Source organism: Hippichthys cyanospilos, chromosome 1, assembly GCF_059441005.1.
Source record: "Hippichthys cyanospilos isolate Australia breed blue-spotted pipefish chromosome 1, RoL_Hcya_1.0, whole genome shotgun sequence".
Classification (NCBI taxonomy): Eukaryota; Metazoa; Chordata; class Actinopteri; order Syngnathiformes; family Syngnathidae; genus Hippichthys; species Hippichthys cyanospilos.
The window spans coordinates 20,387,924-20,408,600 of NC_142369.1; the positions used below are offsets into that span (position 1 = coordinate 20,387,924).

Genomic DNA, 20,677 nt, shown 5'->3' on the forward strand with positions numbered 1-20,677 from the left:
TGTTGCATATCAAGCTGGTTTTAATTTTACTGTCTTAACCTTTTAACGTTTCTTGAGAACACCCTAGTGAGGATAAGTGGATATAAAAAAATGGATGGGTGGATGGATGGATGGATGGATGGATGGATGGATGGATGGATGGATGGATGGATGGATGATGGATGGATGGATTTTCACTCTCATGGACACTTAAACTGTTTTAAAAGTATCGTAAAACTCTTTTACTTTATGAGAACCTTGTGGCAATATGTAATCCAAGATTGAAAGTCTGAACGGTTCAGATAAGATAAATATGAGAAATATGAGAAAGCTTAGTTTGTTAAAAATGGATAGCTTCCATTGTATCACTGTTTGCCCTTAAACCTTCAAAGAAGTTTGGGAATATATAACCACAGTCATTTCTTTCTGGAAATATATAACCACAATCATTTCTTTTTGTGAGGTAATAAAGGTTTTACGGCTGTTGATGGAGCAGCTTTGATGTCTCCTGTCCGTGGTAATGTGAACAGTTTTGTCTTTGTAAATGTAACGTTTCTGAGACAGCTCCTGGAAATTGGCTATTGGTTTATTCACTTGGCCTCCATTCAGATAGCGTGCCTTCACCTGCCACTCAGATAATTGACTGGCAACCAGTCCAGGGTAGAATGATAGTCCATCATTATACCACCATGACGGTTGACGGTCCCTAGCTGTTCGTTCTGCCCTCCACTCTGCTTTCGTCATACAAAAAACTAGACTGTTCAATCTGACCTGATTTCTTTGTTTTGTTTCTTCCTCACTCTCCTACTGTCATCCGTGTGCTCTCTTTGCCTCCATTCTGGTGTCTGCACTCTTCCTCTCTTTTCTCTTTCAAAAGATGGTAAGTATGGAAACAGTGTTCTGGAAAATTTCTTGTCCCTGCCATATTATATGATTTGTTCTTAATTTATCCCTACCGTGCAGTGCTTTCTCTTAGTGTGTGAGAATTGGCAACCACCAGATCAAACTGATAGTGTTAAAAAAAAAAAACCCAAGCAGAAAATGTTTGGTGACATTTCCACCATTAAGAAAGTACAGCCCATTATTTTTCCTGCCTTTTTGCTTGCAAAGACATTCTCTTGAGCGGCTTCCCCTTTCTTGAACATGTGATCCCAACCCTCCCTGAATGTTGGCCTGTTTCCACGCACTCAACATCTGCCCCCATCCTCCTACCCCTGCTCTTCTCTTTATATATTCCCCCCCCCCCCCCCCCCTCTCTGCATCACTCTCTCCCCTTCTTTCTTTCTCTCTGTCCCACAGATAGTAGCGACAGTGATCTGGAGCTGTCGACCGTGCGTCACCAGCCCGAGGGTCTGGACCAGCTTCAGGCCCAGACCAAGTTCACCAGGAAGGAGCTTCAATCACTCTATAGAGGCTTTAAGAATGTATGTGCATCACTGGTGGAGAAAACTCAGTTTTTATGTTGAAAACGTTTGACTGCAATTTGTCAAATGTGACAAGCATTTTTACTGGTCATCAAGTCAAGCAGCACATTTCTAAATAGTGTGCTGAAAAACCTGGGCTAGATTGTTTTGTTTTTTTTTGCACCTAGTGATTTGCATGTCGCCCTCACGGTCAGGAAATATGAAATTGAATCTCAATCTCGAACTTGTTTCCAGTGATTGAGAAGGACTCAATCTAGGACAGATGCATGTTTTAATTCCGACTGATTTGGTTTTTTCATATTCCCCTGAGCAGGAGTGTCCCAGCGGGTTGGTTGATGAGGAGACATTCAAGTCCATCTATTCTCAGTTCTTTCCTCAAGGAGGTTAGCTCTCTTTTTCTCACACCCTGTTGTAAAGTGATAACATACGGATATTAAAGGCTCTTTCATTGTTCCAGACGCGACCACGTACGCTCACTTCCTGTTCAACGCCTTTGATATGGACAGAAATGGTTCGATCCGCTTTGAGGACTTTGTCATCGGGCTGTCGGTTCTGCTCAGAGGATCCGTCACAGAGAAGCTCAACTGGGCCTTCAACTTATACGACATCAACAAAGATGGCTACATCACCAAAGAGGTATCACAAGGGGCAAGGTTTTCCTTTCCTCATTCAACACTCATGCTAAGTATTTTGTATACAAACCTGATATGAAAATGGGTTGCGGTTGCCTATTACAATATTGGTATCATCCTGGAAGCAAAACATTGTAACACTGCGAACCTGTTTAATTAATGCATGGAAGTTGTTCAAAAAACACATGTAATGTTGTGATATAGACAGCGCATACTGGAAAAACCTTTTTTTTATATGACGTTGTCAACATTTCAATCAGCCCTTTTGCCTGTGTAATGAGTTCAACTGTTGTTTTCCTCTTTACCAAACAATGACAAGACTTAAAAGCTTCAAAATTCACACCGAAACATGTTTCTGCGTTATCTTTCGCCTTCTTCGAAGAAGGTGAACGATAACGCTGAAACATGTCAGGTAAAATCTCTTACAAATTTTAAGATTTTAAAGTTTTTATTTTGGAATTTTTACATTTAAATAGTTTTAAGTCTTGTCACTGTCTGATTAAGAGGTGAAAAACAGTTGATTTTAAACTATAGACAGAATGAAGGTTGTTCAAGAACGTGTATTGAGTTAGATGTTTTAAATTGAATGTATCTCATGCAGGAGATGCTGGCAATAATGAAGTCCATCTACGACATGATGGGCAGGTACACATACCCGTGTGTGCGAGATGAGGCGCCGTCTGAACATGTGGACAAGTTCTTCCAGGTTCTCATCAAACACATTTATGCAAATAAACCCAGTGTTTAAGTAACCATTTGCACTTTCATTTCTTGTATGACTCGTTGCGTTTTCTTTCCTAATTCTGTGTGCTACAGAAAATGGACAGAAACAGAGATGGTGTTGTGACCATCGAAGAATTCATTGAAACCTGCCAGAAGGTAAGGAAAACCCTAGACGGGGTTTCCATACATGGATTTCTTGCTCCATGATTATAGTAACAGAACCTATTTATTGTTAGTTTGTGTTAAAAAAAATAAAACAAGTTTTGCAAAAGCATCCACCTATCCATTTTCTATTTTGCTTATCCTCATTTGGATCATTGGTCAAATCAAAAATCTTTCTAATGAATTTTTTTATTAAAACAATAACTCAAATATTCTAGATTTAAGAAAACATCATTCTAATACGTACACAACTGAACTTAAGTTACACAGTGGAAGATATAGGTGTCTTGATGTTAAAGCCAATGTGTAAGTCCATTCTTATAATAAGATTTAATTTTTGCAGTCATTTTTTAAATGAAGATAAAAAGTCTTGTCTTAAGGTGAAGATAATTCAAACTCATTATTTCACCTTGTTATGACAAAAATAAAAATGTTTTGAGCAAAGAAATCATAAGACAATGCTAGATTAAAATCTTGAAATAAATATTTTTTCAGAGTGTTTTTGCTACACAAGATATTTGATTTTTTTAGACAAAAAAAACATCTAAATATATATAATATATATAATTCAGTGATCCCTCATTTATCGCGGTAGCTACGTTCCAGAACCGGCCGCTGAAAATCCGCGAGGTAGCGCCCCCACTTTTCACATAAAAAAATAAACAAAAAAAAAAATCTTTTTGAAGATTATTTCTTCTAATGGTCGACTCGTCCTAAATGTAGTGAACGGTGGATTCGTTCACTCCCTAATGGCGGGCCGCGGCCGCGTAACTTCTCCCTTTGAGAATATCACCACCTCAGCAATTGTTATCACTTTTTGTTGGCGTTTAGGCTCAGTACAAGCCTTTGCGGGAGCAACACGATTGGGAGCTATTGAAAAAGTTCAATATGTAATTAAAAAAAAAAATCCTTTAAGTCGTGAATCCACGTAATAGAAAAAAAAATCCGCAATGTGATGGTTCCGTGTAATGGAAAAAAAATCTGCGATGCAACGAATCCACGATAGTGGAACCGCATAGAAGCGAGGGTTCACTGCATATATTAAAATATATGATGTATTTTTATTTTCCTAAAATAGATTTTTTTGCACTGTAATAGGGCATGTCAATTCCCAAACATGCACGTTTGGTTCATTAAAGACACTAAATTGTCTTCGGGCAATTCAAATGCAGACAATCGCTATAGAAACCGATGGATGGCAATTTACTACTATTTGATCATATTGTTGTTTAAATGTGTACAGTCTAATACATCTTCTTTTCTTTTCTATATGTTTCTATGTCCAGGATGAGAACATCATGAACTCCATGCAGCTGTTTGAGAACGTAATCTAGTTCATCAGATTGCGCTGCGATAGTATTTTTTCATACAGAACACTCTCAAATGCAGTGCATATATCACCCATGCCTGACACACCAAATAGATGACATATTGATGCACTTAATGTAAGTAGTGTAAAGACACAGAGGATTTTTCTATTTCTCCCCACACATCTTTTAGTTGTTCTATCATGCAGCAACAGAAAAGGACCACGATGGCCATGAGATGAGCTTCCTGACCAGAGCAGAGTGCAGACCCTTTTTGAATATTTTCTGTATCTAATGAAGTCACAAAATGACTTTTGTGATCAAACAGAAAAGAGATCCTCACCAAATGAAAGATGCTAAATTTGGGCTTAAGATTTCCCTTTCATTTGGACAATTGCACTACACAAAGTCAGTATAGGAAAATAAAATTAAAGGGGGGAAACAAAGCATGTTTGTGATGTGGAATTAGCTTGCATTATGTTTTATTCTGTTTGTTTGCGTGCCTGGGTAAAACAAAGAGCAGTGTCAAGATTTGCACAGCCGTGGCTACGTTTATGTAAATAGTGTATGTAAAAACGTAAAATGTAGAGCTCTGTTGCTTTTGGAAATCAAATATGATCAATGGCAAGACCACTCTTAGATAGAAATTATGTTTGGTGACAGTAGGTTTCTGTTGTGTTTTTTTAAATTGAATGATTATGTTTAAACATTGTAAGATGGGAAGAGTATCTGTGCTGTACTGTGAAGAATGAGGTCTAATTGTGGGATTCATATGCAGAATGGGGGCTTTAATTTGGACTCTTCTGTATCTACTCACATGCTGACTCCAAGTGCCACAGTGTAATGTAGAGTACAGTCAGAACCTTTGTGACATGGGTTAATAAAGATGCAGTCGACAGCTGTGACCTCGCCTCTCACTGTCTTATTTTTCAGGACATTTTTTTTCCCTCAGTGCTTGGTCATCAATTATATACAGTATCATGAGCTGTTTGTGAATTTGTCACAGAACAAGTGTGACATTCAGCAGCAAGAGGAGATGGAGAAAAATAACCCACGACATCCAACAGTTTTTGGGAGTAGATGAGTTCATTGGTAGTGGTAGTTCATTGGTTTGGAATTTCTAAGCAGAGCAAAGCAACCAGTTCCACGTGGCTGGAATGCCATCTATGTGTTTGGAAACTGTACATGAAGGCACCATGTATGCATCTGCAGTTCCAAGATATTTTTCGATTTAATTTAGTGCCCATCCATGTCCATGTATATGATTATTGATACATTTGAAAACTGCTAAAATTCCATTTTATGTTTTAACGTAATGGGCTACTTGTACAATAGTGTAACTTATTTTATTTGAGCACAGTGTTTCTGAACTTTTTCTCAATGACCACTATGAAGCATTTTTGGATGAAAAAACCCCCCGAAAGAGCTTGTACCAACCATGCCCGAGTTGTAGTGGCATCTATTTTATTAAGTGACTCCGGGAGATAGAGCATATCGACATCATCATCTGTTTTCCGACTCGTCTGCCAGCGAATTCCGTCTCTAATGACATTGACAAATTAATTTGCGGGTTAGTCTCTATAACACAAATTTGAAGTAAATTGCTTCATGTTCAAATTAATTTGCTCTACATATGAAAAGAAAAGATGTACTGATCCTGTCATGGCGTTGAAAGCATTAAATTAGGTTTGCTGGTCACAGCAGAAATCCTGTCAAGACGTAACCGCGAAGTGCCTTCATCTTCGGTCGTATCACATGGGGCACATGTGCCACCTTTTGAGAACCACTGCACGCGGAGACCTGACTACACTACCTCTCGAATGCATTATGTAATTATCGAAAGAATTAATTCATCCAATGTTACTTAATTCGTCTGAAAATTATTAGTTAACAATCTATCTGTACCAGTGACGAATACTGTAGTGATGGGCAGAACAACTAAATGCTCTTCCACTAGATGGCAGAGGCACAAAAAGCGTCCCCCACACACACACTCCACCCCACCCTCCTTATGACATCTAATATGTCGGAGAGTCCAATTTAACAATGCCAGCTTCAATTAAAAAAAAAAAACCCAGATATTTTTTAAAGTAGTTTGAGTGTCATTTGAAATGAGTCCATCACCTAAATATTTATAATTGGTATGATATATTTATTTGGTGGTGCGTCGTGATGAATGGGTAACATCACGGGTGCCTTGGCACAGTAAAGGTCAGGAAATACTGCAATATTATGCAATGTTTTGGAAAGTGCTAACGGTCGACGCTAGAAGGCAGTATGATCCTCTCATGAAAATAAGAAAAGATAATTATGTAAGTAAGCCCATGAAGGCACTCTATTGTAAATGATGTTTCTTGTGAGAAAATAGCTCGAATGTATGTATTGTATTGTGCATTGTAACCGTCGCGTGCTTACCGGAAAGATGCGTCATCAATGCGCCGACTTCGATTGGCCGACACTCCGCAAGAGGCAGGTGCCTGACGTCAGAGCGATTCTGCGCGTGCGCAAAGCCTGACATCAACCCCGTGGTTTTATGAAAGGCATAAATCCCTCCGCGGGCAGCGCTTCTCCAAACTGTCTGTCGTGGAGGGGACACTTTTCTCTGTCTCGAGCGGGTTCAAGACCACTCGCAGTACTCCGTTTTTTCCGCCTCATGTGTGTTTCCTTCCTGTTTGAAGCTAAAGCCTGCCGTCCTCCGCCGACTACCTTCCTCCACTCGAGCCGCTTTTTTTCCGCGCGGCTTCGGAGCAGCGAGCCAGCGGACGTAGCCGAGTGGGGAAGTGGGCTTCGTCTTCTTTTTTCTTCGAGCAGGTGAGTGGAAAAACAAACGCAAGAAACATACTTCTTGGAGATCACAACGACACTGGGTTAGCTGCATAAGTCCCCGGCGTGGGTTGTCCTAGGCACTAAAAATACACTGTCCAGGTTGCTCTCCGTGGGTCGGCATGATCGTGGGTGATGTAGTATGACAGTGATAGGCCCAATCTGTCATCCTTGAGCTCCCCAAACATTTTCATCTCTTTAAGCCTAATCACCACAGATGGACACTAAGCATTCACTGGACATTCATTCTACGCCACTGTGTTTTCCTACGTCATTGCACGCCCTCCCTCCTCGCGTTCCATCTTGATTTGTGCATCAAGGCCAAGCATCAACTGTATCTGCATTAGTAACGACTAGGGCTGTAATGCATTTGTTATGACACTGGCTGTGTCACCGGAGCTTATTGGCTTCTGGTGATGAGGTTGTCCTGGAAACAGAACCAAGCAGAAGTGTTTGTGCGTGCGTCCGTGCGTGTGTGAACCTGCCTGCACGTTTCTACACATTTTTAAAGCGTTGCTATAAAAAGTCTAAAACGCACCTGCTCAAACGGCACGTTTTTTTTTTTTTTTGTGAATTACACGATATGTGAGATTAAATCATTTCCTAACTTTTTTTTCTACTGAATGCTTTCCTGTAGACCGGTGGTTGTCAAATGGCCATATGTGACAGAACCCTGGAGGGTATGTGAAATTAAAATGTATTGAACTCATTATTTGCCAGCCCAGTTTAAAATCTACAGCCGTCTAAACCCTAACCCTAACCGCTAACCCATTGGCAAAAATGTGTTTTTTTAAAAAATTTATTTATTTATTTTTTATTCTGGGTGTTATTCAATTTCATTACACTAAAAACACAATGTCTCCCCATAACCTGCCAGAACAGTTCAACTCACCCTGGTGCATACCAAGTATCGCCTGTCGCTGGGAAACTTTTTAAAATAAGGTGGTCATTTATTTTATTCTTTTTAGAGCAGATCCCTAAGGAGTATTATTTATGTTGATTATAGGGTTTTGCACATTCATATTATATATATATATATATATATATATATATATATATATATATATATATATATTCTCTTAACTACTTTTTTTTTTCCAAATACAGTAATTCAAAAGACCGTAACAAATCTGATCTAGTAATTAATAATCTAATAAGTTTTCTTAGCACATAGGTTGCATGACGTAATTTTGATGGTGCTTGAATCAATGAAATCTTCAGAGTAGCTGCTTAATAATGGCAAAAAAATATTTTTGCTTCGTATGTGTTTTATTGGATATTCTTAAGGACATTTTTTACAGCGGTTTTTATTCACTGGCACTTATTAGTTAAAAGAAAAAAGTAAGAGGTCATCAGGTCTATGGAGCGGTGAGATCATTCACTACATTTACATTACACATTAATCCGTTTATACTACCGTCTACGGTGACCTGCACTTTTCTGTTGAATCCCAGTTAGGATGAACTATGACAAAAATCAGTCAGAAATTTTGGAGTTTAAAACGACACTGTGTTTAGATTTAGACCTTTTTTTACTAAAAATGAATACGTAAAATCATTAAAGATTTTAAAAACTTACAAATAAAGGAGTTCTTAACGACCAACAGTGTGTTTAAAATATAATCGTACTGTAGGTCTAGTTATCATTAAATTATATTACATGGGGGGTGGCACAGTTAGGAGGAGGAGCCGCAGTGCTGCATTTACCGTAATGTTCCTAAAGCTCACACATGCATACGCGAAAAATTACACATACTCCCTTTAAATCTTCTGTTTTGAATCTTGAATGTATAATCTTGAAAGTGTGCAGCTTTTTTCAAAAACTGATTCCTCAACATGTTGAATGCATTTGTCTTCTTTCTTTGTCAAACACTACTGGCTCATTGTTTTACTATGGCTAAGCAGAAAATAACGTTCCAATGGAAATGGAATAATGCTGTTAATCTATTACATACCAACATTGAGTTCTTGTGCATGCTTTGGCCACCAGAGGGCAACGTCATTCATACATTGAGCTGCACATAAAGAAGAGTTTTGAAATGATTAAAATATTGCAATATTACTCACATTTCTCAGAGGTTAAATCATGGGACTCGTACTTATTTTAGATTTGTAACAGGAAGAAAAAAAAATGGCCAAAAATTGGCCTACCTGTATTTTTTTTGCCAATGTCTTTGGAGGCGGTGATAGGTAACGCTTGAATATTATCATCTTTGTCTTATCGTTCAATGTGTTAATGATTTAAAAAAAAAAAAGACTGCAAATTCAACCAATTTTGCCAGTGGATGTTCCAAAGTCAAAATTGTTTTAAATACACTGCTTGTAATTTCCCTGTCTTTAATGTTGAATTAAATAGTAAACTTGACCTGCTTGAAGCTATTAACAACTCGAATCCCCCCTTTTAAAGAAATTTTCACAATTACTGGTAATTGCTTTGAAGTGATTACAGTACAGTTTGAGTTTACTGCCACTATGCACCATTATCTCAAATGATTTGGGTTAGGATTCGCTCGCCCATCAAAGCCAAACATTAGCCCAGTGACTGCTCGGATCTGGAAAAACTTCATAAGTAAAGGCACCACTGAATATAAGCACATCGAAATTATTCATTCAATTTAAAAATATAACAAGATACATATCAAATAATCTTCTACTTGAGAAATATGCCTGATTTAACTGCTGGACCTCAATTCACACCATATCAAATCAAACACAATCCCACTAAATGGAATGGTTTCATTTTAAAATAAGTCATCCTTGAATTCTGTAACACTCGCTCCATGTGACTCAAGGTACGTACATATCAAATTGTCTTTTGTTTTGGAGGGATAATTTCACACTGCTTCAATTGATGATTTTGGTATTCAAATAAACTACAGTATATGTTTTTTAATTGTAAAAATAAAATATAAGTAAAAAAAAATATATACAATAAAAAAACTTACATTTAAACTGACATTTTAGACAGTTTTCTCCCTATATTTCTTTTCAAAGAATCGAAGCAACGTCACAGCCACAGACGACACATTTTACTCAGCCTGGGACGTTAAACAATGATTTACAATAACAGCAAATCTGTCAGGATGTCTATCAAGCGTATACTGTACTCTCACTATGTTAAGCCGAGTTTTTTATTCTCATTGTGGTGTGTATTCGAACAAAGGACAGCGTCTCTTTTTTTCCCCACCTATCCATTATCTCTCCTCAGATAAGACTTTTTGTTTATTTGGACGCTTTCGGAGCTTTTGCCTTGACCGCACTCATCACAAGAAGACGTTCGAATCAACTCCCATCTAGCTGACGGATGGGTAGAGGGGGAAGTGGCCTCTGCCATAAAGCAGTCAGCATAGTTCTATTTTATTTTTGTGTGTGTGGCAGGGTTATTGCCACAGTCCTCGGAGTTGCTTAGTGCCAATGAAAATAATACAGAACCCCGAAGGCCAAAGTATCATTTATCTAAAGTCAAGGTTTCGGCATACAAATTCTTAAAATATTTTATAAGGGTTGAAAAGTTCCTTAACGGCGCTTTAATGCAAAAAAAAAACAGGAATGGCTGAATGCTTGCCTTTGTGTTTATTATTCCTTAGGTTCGATTACCATATTTGATTTCCATCTGCAGTAAGTTTTTTGGGCCGAAAAAGTTTGCCAAACTGAGTGGTTTGGAATATCAGCTAAATGCTGACTTACCTGACAGTGACATAATCCTGGCATCCAAAAATGATCTCCTCTGAAAACTGAGTGAATTAACTGACTCTTTGGGTGAGGTCAGTTAGGATTGGCACTTGCAGATACAAGTCTTCCTTGGTTTCGCTCACATTCAGATGATTCAGTCTTTCCGAATGATTAATTGCCATCGTCGAATCAATTCCATTGTGTTGCATTCCCAAGTGAAAGTGTGGTACATTTTTTTTGTTTATGAACAGATGGAACACTTTTTTGTTTGTTTGTTTATTTTGTCTTTTGTTTTTTTCTGGTGAAATGCTGGTGAACATTTATACTGTAAAAATAACATAAGTACACTTTTGCTGCAGTGGAATTAATTGCACTTGAAGTTAGAACAATTCAGCATAAGAATGACTGACACGTCTGTACAGCACTGTGTGCTGTGACTGGCTATGAACAGTATGGTTTCATAGCCAGTCACAGGACTGGCTATGAAACCATACTGTTCACTCTTAAAACTTGTTTTTTACTAGTTGTATTTTGCTTCAACAAACAGACTGTGCTAAGCTTAAGTTAGCTGAGCGTCAGCTATAGCCAAGTTGAACACGATGTGTTGTTATTTGTGTGGGACGAATTGTTTCCTGGCAATTTAAATTCCATGTATTGCGCAGCCCTAATCGGAACAAATACCACATCAATATTATATGTAAAGATATGTATCAAGTATTATCCAATATGAAATCATATTAAATCTAAGTAAAATGGAATGAAATGGGATACACTCAAGTTCTTTTACAGTAAGTGTTTAACATCCCCATCATATAAACGGTACTACTGCTTTTGGGTTTTTAAAGTTTATCGTGTTTTGCAAATAAAACCGGCATTTATTACACCATGTTGGTTTTTGGTTGACTGTTGGAGCTTGTTAAACAGTCACTACACAATTACAGCATTTAGCCTGGTCTCATCTGACCTTGCGCAATATGTTGAGCAACAACTGAGCACTCATCAGATTTTCCTTTAAATATTGTCCCCATGTGAGTTGGAATTACCCGAGGGGGTCGTTTATTGATGTGTTGGAAACCACAACTGATCATAGCAGATGCTAGGGCTTTTGCTGGGTAAGGCCATGCTTGAATTTAAATGTGCCTAATGCTGTTTGAAGCTGATTCACAACCATGTCCTGGAAGTGGTAGCGTTAGAATACAAGGGCCTTGTTTCTGTGTATCTTGCCTCTAAGGCACAATTGTCACAGACAAAGCCATGAAACCCCCCCCCCCAAAAAAAAAAAAAAAAAAAAATACATTTAAGCATCCCAGTAACCAGACCCATATGGTGTCCTCAACTTTAGGTCACAATGTGAGACAATGGAAGACTATCAAGCAGCTTTGGGAACAAAAAAAACCCATTCCAAATTGAAACAGCTTTTGGCACGCCTTGTTAAATTGCCGAATACTACAGTTGTTTGATTGTCTTTTCATCACTAAACTATGCTTTGATCGCAGTATAAAGGACAGTTATTTTTTTTTTTTTGTACTTGGTTCCTTTTTCCAGCACTTGAGTTTTAAAGAAAATTGAAGTTTCCTTTTTTGGAATGTTTGTGTTGTAGCAGGGGAGTCTGATGTTATATTTCATGAAATTGTTGCAGTTTGGGCAGCTTGGTGGCGCAGTGGTTAGCGCCTCACAGTTCACGGCCTTCCTGTGTGGAGTTTGCATGTTCTCTCCAGGCGCTTGCCTCCCACACTTCAAAAACATGGCATTGGACACATTAAATTGTCCTTAGGTGTGATTGGATGCGCGAATGGTTGTTCGTCCCTCTGTGCCCTGCAATTGGCTGGCAATCCGTTCAGGGTTTTCTCTGCCTACTGCCCATAGCCAGCTGGGTTAGACGTCAGCAGCCAGCAGAAGCAAAGAGCTTCCCAAATTAAGTTGCACAGGATATTTTTATGCGACTGGAAATTGGCGATCTGCTCATGTGCTCATTTAGCCTTAGAGAATTCCACAATTACTCAAAACATATTGTATGCATTTCTTCTGGGCCACAGAATGTTCTGTATTAATATAATTCTGTAATATATAATCTACAATGTTGTAAATTATTTTGTAAAGAGCACTTTTGACTTGCGCTTTAAAATGTGCTTTTGTCTCAGTTGTACCTATCGCATTGTAAAATAGTTGTAAATTACTTCCAAAGTATGCTTTTAATAATACGTATGATGAAATACTGATTTGCAAGCTTTTAAGAGTATTACCGGTCATAGTGAATAAAATACGTTGTAAAAATAATTAAAGTGATGGGTATATAGTCACACAAAATGAACTTTTATAGACCCAGCATTATATTACACTTTATATTTTATGATGATGACGATATGAGTTGCTTTTTATCCATTTGTTTCAAGTTGAACACAAATCCAATTGAAATGTATTTTTTCTAAAATCTTTAATCATGATTTGCGACAGTTGCTAAAGCAATCTACGTAATAGATCGCCCGCCGGCTTGAATTTTTCTTTCAAAGAAGCTCATCTCATTTGGAATCACCTGCTCAATACTCTTGAAGTTTCCATGCCGTTGAGGGTAACCTTGTTGCCTGTTCAAAGGCAGCTTCATTCATCTATTTCCCTTATCGCTCCTCGGTGGTTTCACTTGAACTTGTCTGGAGATTGACCTCAGTATCATCCTTCTACAGAGCCCCCTTATCTTCTGTTATTTTGTTTTGTATGCTTTGTGTTCCTCCACCCACACGTCACAATGTAAACATGTCTCATTTCAACTGTGTGCTTTAGCATCCAGGGGGTGAAACTGAGAATCACGAATAAGTTATGAATGTAAGCTTATTTAAAGTGCAATTAGATAATGGAAAATCATTTGGCTTTTTTAATTTACTTTTATTTTTTTAGTCTTCTACTTGAACTTATGGTGTTAAGTTTATATACCGTATGAGCAGGCCCCCCCTTAACTGCTCATGGGCCTCAGGGCTAACCATGGAATGCAGCCGCTTCGCCTTCAACCTTGATTCAGTTTAGGTTCATAACAATATTTGTTTCAGATTCTTAGTTAATGAAATAATAATCTGGTATTTATAGACAAATTCAAGGAATCGCTCTGTTCTTTGAAATCAAACTTTTTTTTTTTTTTTACTCTTTTTAAACTTTACTATGTGTTACACGAAGACTATTTTTAACCTTGCATGATCCATTATCTTAACCGCATACCCTCATGAGGGTCGCAGTACTTGTATGTTATACTTGAAATTTTGTCTCTTCTGTAATGCCCCTTTTGGCCTCTTTCACATGTGGCTGGAATTCGTGTATGTATGCAATGCGTTTGCAGTATTTGCTCATCTGTATGCTCGTCTGTACACAGCTGACCCACGCTGTACGGCATCAAAAGGCAAAATCTGCGCTTTATGCGGGTGGTAGAGGGTGCTTGAAGGGGAGGGAATCAACTGACAATCTTCTGTGAATCTGCAAAGTTGTTTTTAGTTACAGTTTAGAAACACGTACTGCAGCGTAAATACAGTCATAGTGAGATTGGAATTTTTCGATAAGTTATTTTGTGACGTGATGGATTTATTCAGAGGTGGATTAGGTCACTAAGTACCCACTGAAAGCCTAGATCCGAAACCCACCACCCGTCACTGCCTTAGGGGCATGTGGGAGAATTTTCTGCTGCCAAGTGTCTCGCTGTGGCTTAAAGGATTTTATCTACTTGTTGCAACAGTGAATACCTTTTGGTCTTAAATGTGCCCGCTGGGTTCTGTGGGAGGTCAAAAGGCGTGAGAATGTCAGGTGGTGCGCAGTTAGACCAACCTATATGCCGAGTGTACAGTTACATTATGGGCCTGTGAGAAAGGTGCCTGAGCCATCATTGCTCGTTTATTTGTGGCTGGGCGCATGCTGTGTGGGGGCTGATGTTGCTGTGAGAACCAAGTAGAAGAACATTCAAAGGTTGAGCATCTTTGTGCCTCCGATCTAAATTACTGTCTCTCTGCTTTGCTTTGTCCACCCCACGTCAACTTTATTGAGTTAGCGCCGTAACAATTGCAGATGTAGTGCTATCCATAAAAAATGTAAATAAAGTATTGTTCTTTCTTTGAAATATTACAGTGCTCATTTACATTGGCTTTTGGCATGCAGGTGCTATAGAATTTTAGCCCCCATTGTACAGCGGAACCTCTAGAGACGAATTGAATCCATTCCGGAGTGCAGTTTGTGTCTTGAATCATTCTTATAGTGAATCACATTTTTCATGTAAATTGCTAATTTGTTCCAAGGTCGAAATAAACGGCATATTAAATTTGAGAATATCGTACCTTACCTTTCAAAAACTGTGATGTTCAGTAGATGTCAGGCAAACGACAGAAAAAAAGAGTGTAAACAATCATTTAAATTCCACTTGATCTTTATTTGATTAAAAAAAAAAGAAAACATTGAAACTTGTCATTTTCATCAGATTTTTCTTTGAAAAAATGGCTGTAAAAATAATCCAAATAGTTTTGTTTGTATCCTTCCTGATAAAAGTTGCTATGTTTATCTTTAATAAAGTTAAAAAAAAAAAAAATTAAGGTTGTGCTTCATTGTCATACAATCTTCTACTATGCTGCAGTTTACAGAAGTATACTATGCAAGGCGGACATTTTGCACTTTCATTTTAAGGGATTCATGCACGTTAAATGCCAAAATAAGCATAAGCTAAAAAGAAGTCTAAAGTTGTTTTGAATATTCTGTATCATTTTCATTTTCTAAAAAAAAAAAAAAAAAAAAAGGATTGGGGAAATTAAATCGAAAGTCAAATTCTTTTGAAAAGATTTTATTTTTAGGGAAAATCGTCCAGCCCTGAGTTTCACGGGCAAGTGATAAAAGTCTAATAATCTTGATATTCTCCATTCAATATAAAAGGGGCAGTAGTGAACATGCTGCCGGTGAAGGTGCAAACTTTGCACCACCACATGAGAGGACACCTGCTGTCCAAGTAAGCATCATTTCAAAAAAAATGGCTACCTTTTGGTATTAAGTTGCAGACTTTATGGGCAGCTTAGAAGCTAGTAGAACCACACCCTAGCCCATAGTGAGCTTTCATGGAAAGGGACATAGGAGTGAGTGTTATTTTTTTCAGGTTACCAGGGTGTCCATCTCAACTGGACCTGACTCCAATTTAGATCTGTACAAAAAAGGACCATAGTATCCTGCTGATGGGAAAACTGCACAGGCTGAAAATGAAAGCTCACAACATTACTGATTTGTTATTTTATCATTTACTGTTACTACTTGCATATACCCTGTGTGAGTGTGTCTATTTTGTTGTACACTTGGAATTCCTGTTGCAGGACAAACAAAGGCATATCCAATTCTTCTCTATTCCTCTTATTTAGCCAAATGCCCATCCCTTGTCTTTCCTATGGATGGACTTTAAAATTCCCATCTCTATGAAATTCATCCCCCCACACCCACACCCACACCCACACACAACACTAAGGAAATACATGAGTCGTCAAAACAACTGACAAGTGGAGTCAATTTTGCTCTTCAACTTTTAGTTTGGAAGAGAAAACTGGTTTTGTTTTCATTTGTTTTCATCAAGCTAAATTAATTCATCCTCTAAATACCACTGCTCTTTGATATAACAACATGAGAGTAAATACAAAATGATCATGCGATGTTAACTTTAAACAAGTCAAACAAGTAGTCTTGTAAGGTGAACAAATATTGGTCACATTTTCATGAATGTCAAAATAATTATTTAGATCATGACTCGGGGTGCGGTTAAAACCAAATTCACTGCTGGGCATTTGCTAAATTTAGACTCATCTGCAGTTTTAAGATCAACATAAAAGGCTATCACATTGTGACTTGTGTCGCCCTAAAGCCCCGATCCCACTGAGGACCAAACGTCGGAAAGGGGAGCGGCTCCTTTCGATCTCATTGGGGTTTGTTCACGGGGGCCAGGATTTGCCAGATGGTCGTTGGACATCGGCAGGCGTTCGCATACTGCTCTCGTCGTAAAGAGGTTTTGATCTAAATTAGTTGGTGAATGCGGGTGGTCCTGATTGTCTTCATACCTGACTAGCGACAACTCTTCAGTACCTTTAATTTGAATCTGTCAGACCTCGAAAAGTTTTTCACCTGCTTTTAACCTGGCTGTTTAAAAACCATACAGATTATATGCAGATTTTTCCAATATCCGGAACATTACATTCTTGTTGATTCTTAGCTTTTCTTTAACTTGCCAAAATCAAGTTTTATGTTCATAAATTGTTTCAATGAAACCCACGTTGAAGTGATTGTTTTTAAATGAAAACCATACTCTTTGGATCAGTTTTGAGATTTGATCATCCCCATAATGCATTTTGTTTTTGTTTTTTTATGCAGATTTTATTATGACTAGCAGTTGTTTTTTTCTGTGTTACTTGTGTTATTCCTACTTCTTTATTTTCTACATTAAGATGGATAGATTTTGTTTTTCAAAGACAAAGAGTTCTGGCTTGAAGTTGTTTATTTATAGGAAATGTCTGTTTAGAGCAGGGGTGGGCAACTCCAGCCCTCAAAGGCCAGGGTCCTGCATGTTTTCCAGTTTTCTCTCCCTAACACACCTGATTTAAACCGGAGCTTGAGAATAATCCTAATCATTTTATTCAGGTGTATTTGAGAGAGAAAACAGGAAAACATGCAGGACACCGGCCCCCGAGGCCTGGAGTTGCCCACCCCTGGTTTAGAGTGAGAGACATCGTTATCTAGCATATAGCAAGGCTCCCAGTCTTATAGAAAAATACAGTAGGAAAACTCCATAGACAAAAATTAGTATAGCGACTTTATGGTCATTTTGAACGGTTACACATCTTTCATTGGAACAGAAGAAAATGACAGTAACATGTACAAATCAAGTCAAACAATAATCAAAGAATGACCTGATCCCTGCCTGACTAATTACATGAAAAACACGGACCCCTCCTACGTTGTATTATAATAAAACGTACCTTGGAGCAGGTAATTACCAAATATTTGTATTGCCTTGTACTTCTTAAAAGGATGTAAAATGTCGTGTTTTATGTAGTTAAAAGCTGTTGCACCAAGTAACCATATTAACTTCAGTTTTCTGCTTCTATGACTAATTTCTTTCTTAAAACGAGTCAGGAACCATTATCAATGTACTGACTGTTTTCCTTTTCTTTTTTTATGGCTTGAAGGGGTTTTTGTGTGTTTTTATTTTCAATATAGTTACTGTGCGTATGGCTTCATTATTGCCTTAGGATAGGTAAATTTAATAACAACAAACATCTGGCCCAAAATCCTCCACAATTATTCAACAAATGTGTCCCTCGGTTACACAACCCAGGTAAAAGCGACATGTGCCAGCCTGTCATTGCAGATGATCCTTTTTACGTACTTTTATAAAAGACTATATTTATAATACAATTTATATTCATTATCCTATCAGTACCGCCCCTGTTACACAATAAAATAGTTACCTCGGTTTCGGTTGGTACCACAAGTTCCCCGTTTATCTGCTACACGTTTCTTGCATGGATGCGTTTCCTGTCAACTGCCAGCCCTTCACACGCACAAGCATGAAAGTGATTCTATCTGGCGGAAGAGGATTTGTGATGTTTGCAAATGCCTCGCCAGATCCTCACAGAACCACAGGCTGCTGGGATACTCTGTCAGACAAGTCAAGCGTGCCACACTCTTGTGCCGAATGCGCTGTCCTCACCGGGGCTTAAATAACTCTTCTTTGTTACCTATTGTAGTTGGATCATTTATAAAAATCGATATCAATGTGTTGTTTTCCACCTGCGACTCAAATTCAGACTTGCCCTTATTAAAGCCCAGTAGATTGCCTCAATTACTGTATATCAAAGGAGGATAATTAGTAAAGTAAATTGATTTTAAATCCAAAATTTCACGCCTCTAAAAAAACCCCCAAAAATGACGTAATTAAGGTATCGCACGCCCCAGAAAATCCAATCACCCGTTCATTTGCAGCTGTTTATTGAGCAAAATCAAACAGACAAGCAGAGAAACAAAATTGGGATGCCGTTTAAGGTGCCGCATTTCAGGCCCCTGGCTATTGCATTAACTGTATTGTCATTAACCAGTATAAAGTTCATGAATAAATAAGATGAAGTCCCATAGTTTGCATTTTACCTCCTAGAATTGATGACTCACTATTGATCTTTCTACTGCACTGCACACATTTGCTTGCATGTGAGATTATATCCTCCTGTAGGGAATGACTTGAAAAAGGTAAAACACACAGAAAATGTAGTTATATTTTTATGCTGCAAAAAAGAAAAAAAAAATCATGCATGTTTATTTATTTATTTAATTTTGAAGTATGGCCTTCACACAATCAGTCACTTCTCACCTTTGGGATTTGGCTTGATTGTTGTTTTGTTGAATTATTGCGGGAAGTAATCCCAAATAACAATCAATCACTAATTAATTTTGGTTTGGATAATCTTGTGTGTCCAATTAACTTGTTTCACCTCCCTGCTCCTTTCCGTTTTTGACCCATCCCTTTGCTTCCTTCACCCTGACTTCTTCCTTTTTCCTCCTTAAGTTATCTCTTGCTTCTCTTCTGTAGTCACTCTCTCTTTCTGTCTTTCTCTCTATCTCCCCCTCTCACCCCCCCCACACAGATGCTCCCAGCCGTGCAGATTGACAGGAGTGATGTGATGTGTCGACTAGGTATTTACCCTATCCCAATATTTTCACACAAGCCGGGAGACCATTTTGATGAATTAGCGTTCCTGTTGTCGGTGCAGTTTGTTTGAATACAAGAAAAAAATGGTACTCGTGTTGTGATACATTTTCTTGTCATGATAGCACCATATTTTCTGGACTATAAGCCACCCCCCCACACACACACACACACATCTTAAATTTAGCATTTTAAGGATTTGCATGATCGCGAGAACAAAAAGAATATCAAGTTTCTCAGATGGGTTGGTCCCACATTAGCATAGCAACAGCTCAGAGCAACATGAAGTTTGTTGTGAGATCAACCATTTTATTGCCCCCCCCCTCAAAAAAAAAAAAAAAAAAAGAAATATACGTATTTGCCAACTCCAATGTTTATCAAGTGTGTCCAAGGTGAGAGCATTGTGAACACACTTTGACGAAACTTGTTTTGGGGAATACCCAATGTCTGCGGAACCTATTTTTATACAAAAACTGACATTACAGTAAGCGGGACTTTTGTTTCTATTTGTAGTAGTTTCCTTGTTCTTTACACCGCCCCATTTCGGCTCAAATTCACTTGTGGGCTGTCATAATTCTTGGTGAGCAGAGATGTATTATGACAGACAAAACTTAGCAAGTAAGAAAACCCCTCTCTACACAAAAAAAAAAAAAAGATTTCAACACAAGAAATTTCAATCTATGAAATTAATATAGCTAATACTGTACTCCAGTTTTTGAGGACTCTAAACATTTTTGTTGGGATACATTTTTTTTTTTTTGGTATTCCATATTTTTTTTTTTTTTTTTTTTTTAGTATTACAAGCAAATCTTGGGACCATATACTACATGACGACAGAGGGAAAAGTTAAAAAACAAAACAAACTAAAACAAACTCATGTAAGTCCTTTCTATCCACAATGTAACTTGGGATATGTTGCATTGTGGACGCTTGTGGCTTATAGTCTGTGGCTTTTAGGTCCAAAATCTTTTTTTTCATTTTTTTTATTTCAGTGGGTGCAGCTTATTTTCAAGTATGCAAAAAAAAAAAAAAAAAGTCTGGACATTATGGTACAGTCGATTATTCTTATTATCATTCAGTAAAGAAATTGAAAGCACACACTAGTTAAAAAAAAAAAACACTTAAAAATACATAAGTATTTATTGCAATACCCTCAGTTGAGGGAGTGGGAAAAGGGGAGATTTGAAATGTATTCTTTCATAATACCATGGGGAAATTCTAATTCAAATATTTTGCGTTAAAATTGTTTTTATTTTATTTTTTT

At 37.8% G+C, this 20,677-nt stretch overlaps 2 protein-coding genes across 9 annotated transcripts in view; both read left to right on the top strand.

Annotated features, from left to right (window-relative positions):
* kcnip3a (Kv channel interacting protein 3a, calsenilin) overlaps nt 1-5,132 on the top strand; it is a 36,289-nt gene extending 31,157 nt beyond the window's left edge. For 5 of the 7 annotated variants that reach the window (XM_088410066.1, XM_088410413.1, XM_088410325.1 and 2 more), the window contains 6 exons: nt 1,279-1,403; nt 1,717-1,786; nt 1,861-2,039; nt 2,637-2,741; nt 2,852-2,914; nt 4,207-5,132. In XM_088410066.1, the coding sequence (XP_088266192.1) occupies nt 1,279-1,403; nt 1,717-1,786; nt 1,861-2,039; nt 2,637-2,741; nt 2,852-2,914; nt 4,207-4,254 (590 nt within the window). In that variant the 3' untranslated portion in view covers nt 4,255-5,132. Of the gene's footprint in view, nt 1-141; nt 497-856; nt 860-1,278; nt 1,404-1,716; nt 1,787-1,860; nt 2,040-2,636; nt 2,742-2,851; nt 2,915-4,206 lie in introns of those variants that run through there. The other 2 variants (XM_088409978.1, XM_088410500.1) reach the window with 2 other exon arrangements.
* A 1,616-nt stretch (nt 5,133-6,748) lies between these two features.
* Nucleotides 6,749-20,677, top strand: part of slc23a2 (solute carrier family 23 member 2) — a 35,242-nt gene continuing 21,313 nt past the window's right edge. For both annotated transcript variants that reach the window (XM_088409768.1, XM_088409851.1), the window contains exons 1-2: nt 6,749-7,038; nt 19,273-19,400. In XM_088409768.1, the coding sequence (XP_088265894.1) occupies nt 6,761-7,038; nt 19,273-19,400 (406 nt within the window). In that variant the 5' untranslated portion in view covers nt 6,749-6,760. The remainder of the gene's footprint in view (nt 7,039-19,272; nt 19,401-20,677) is intronic.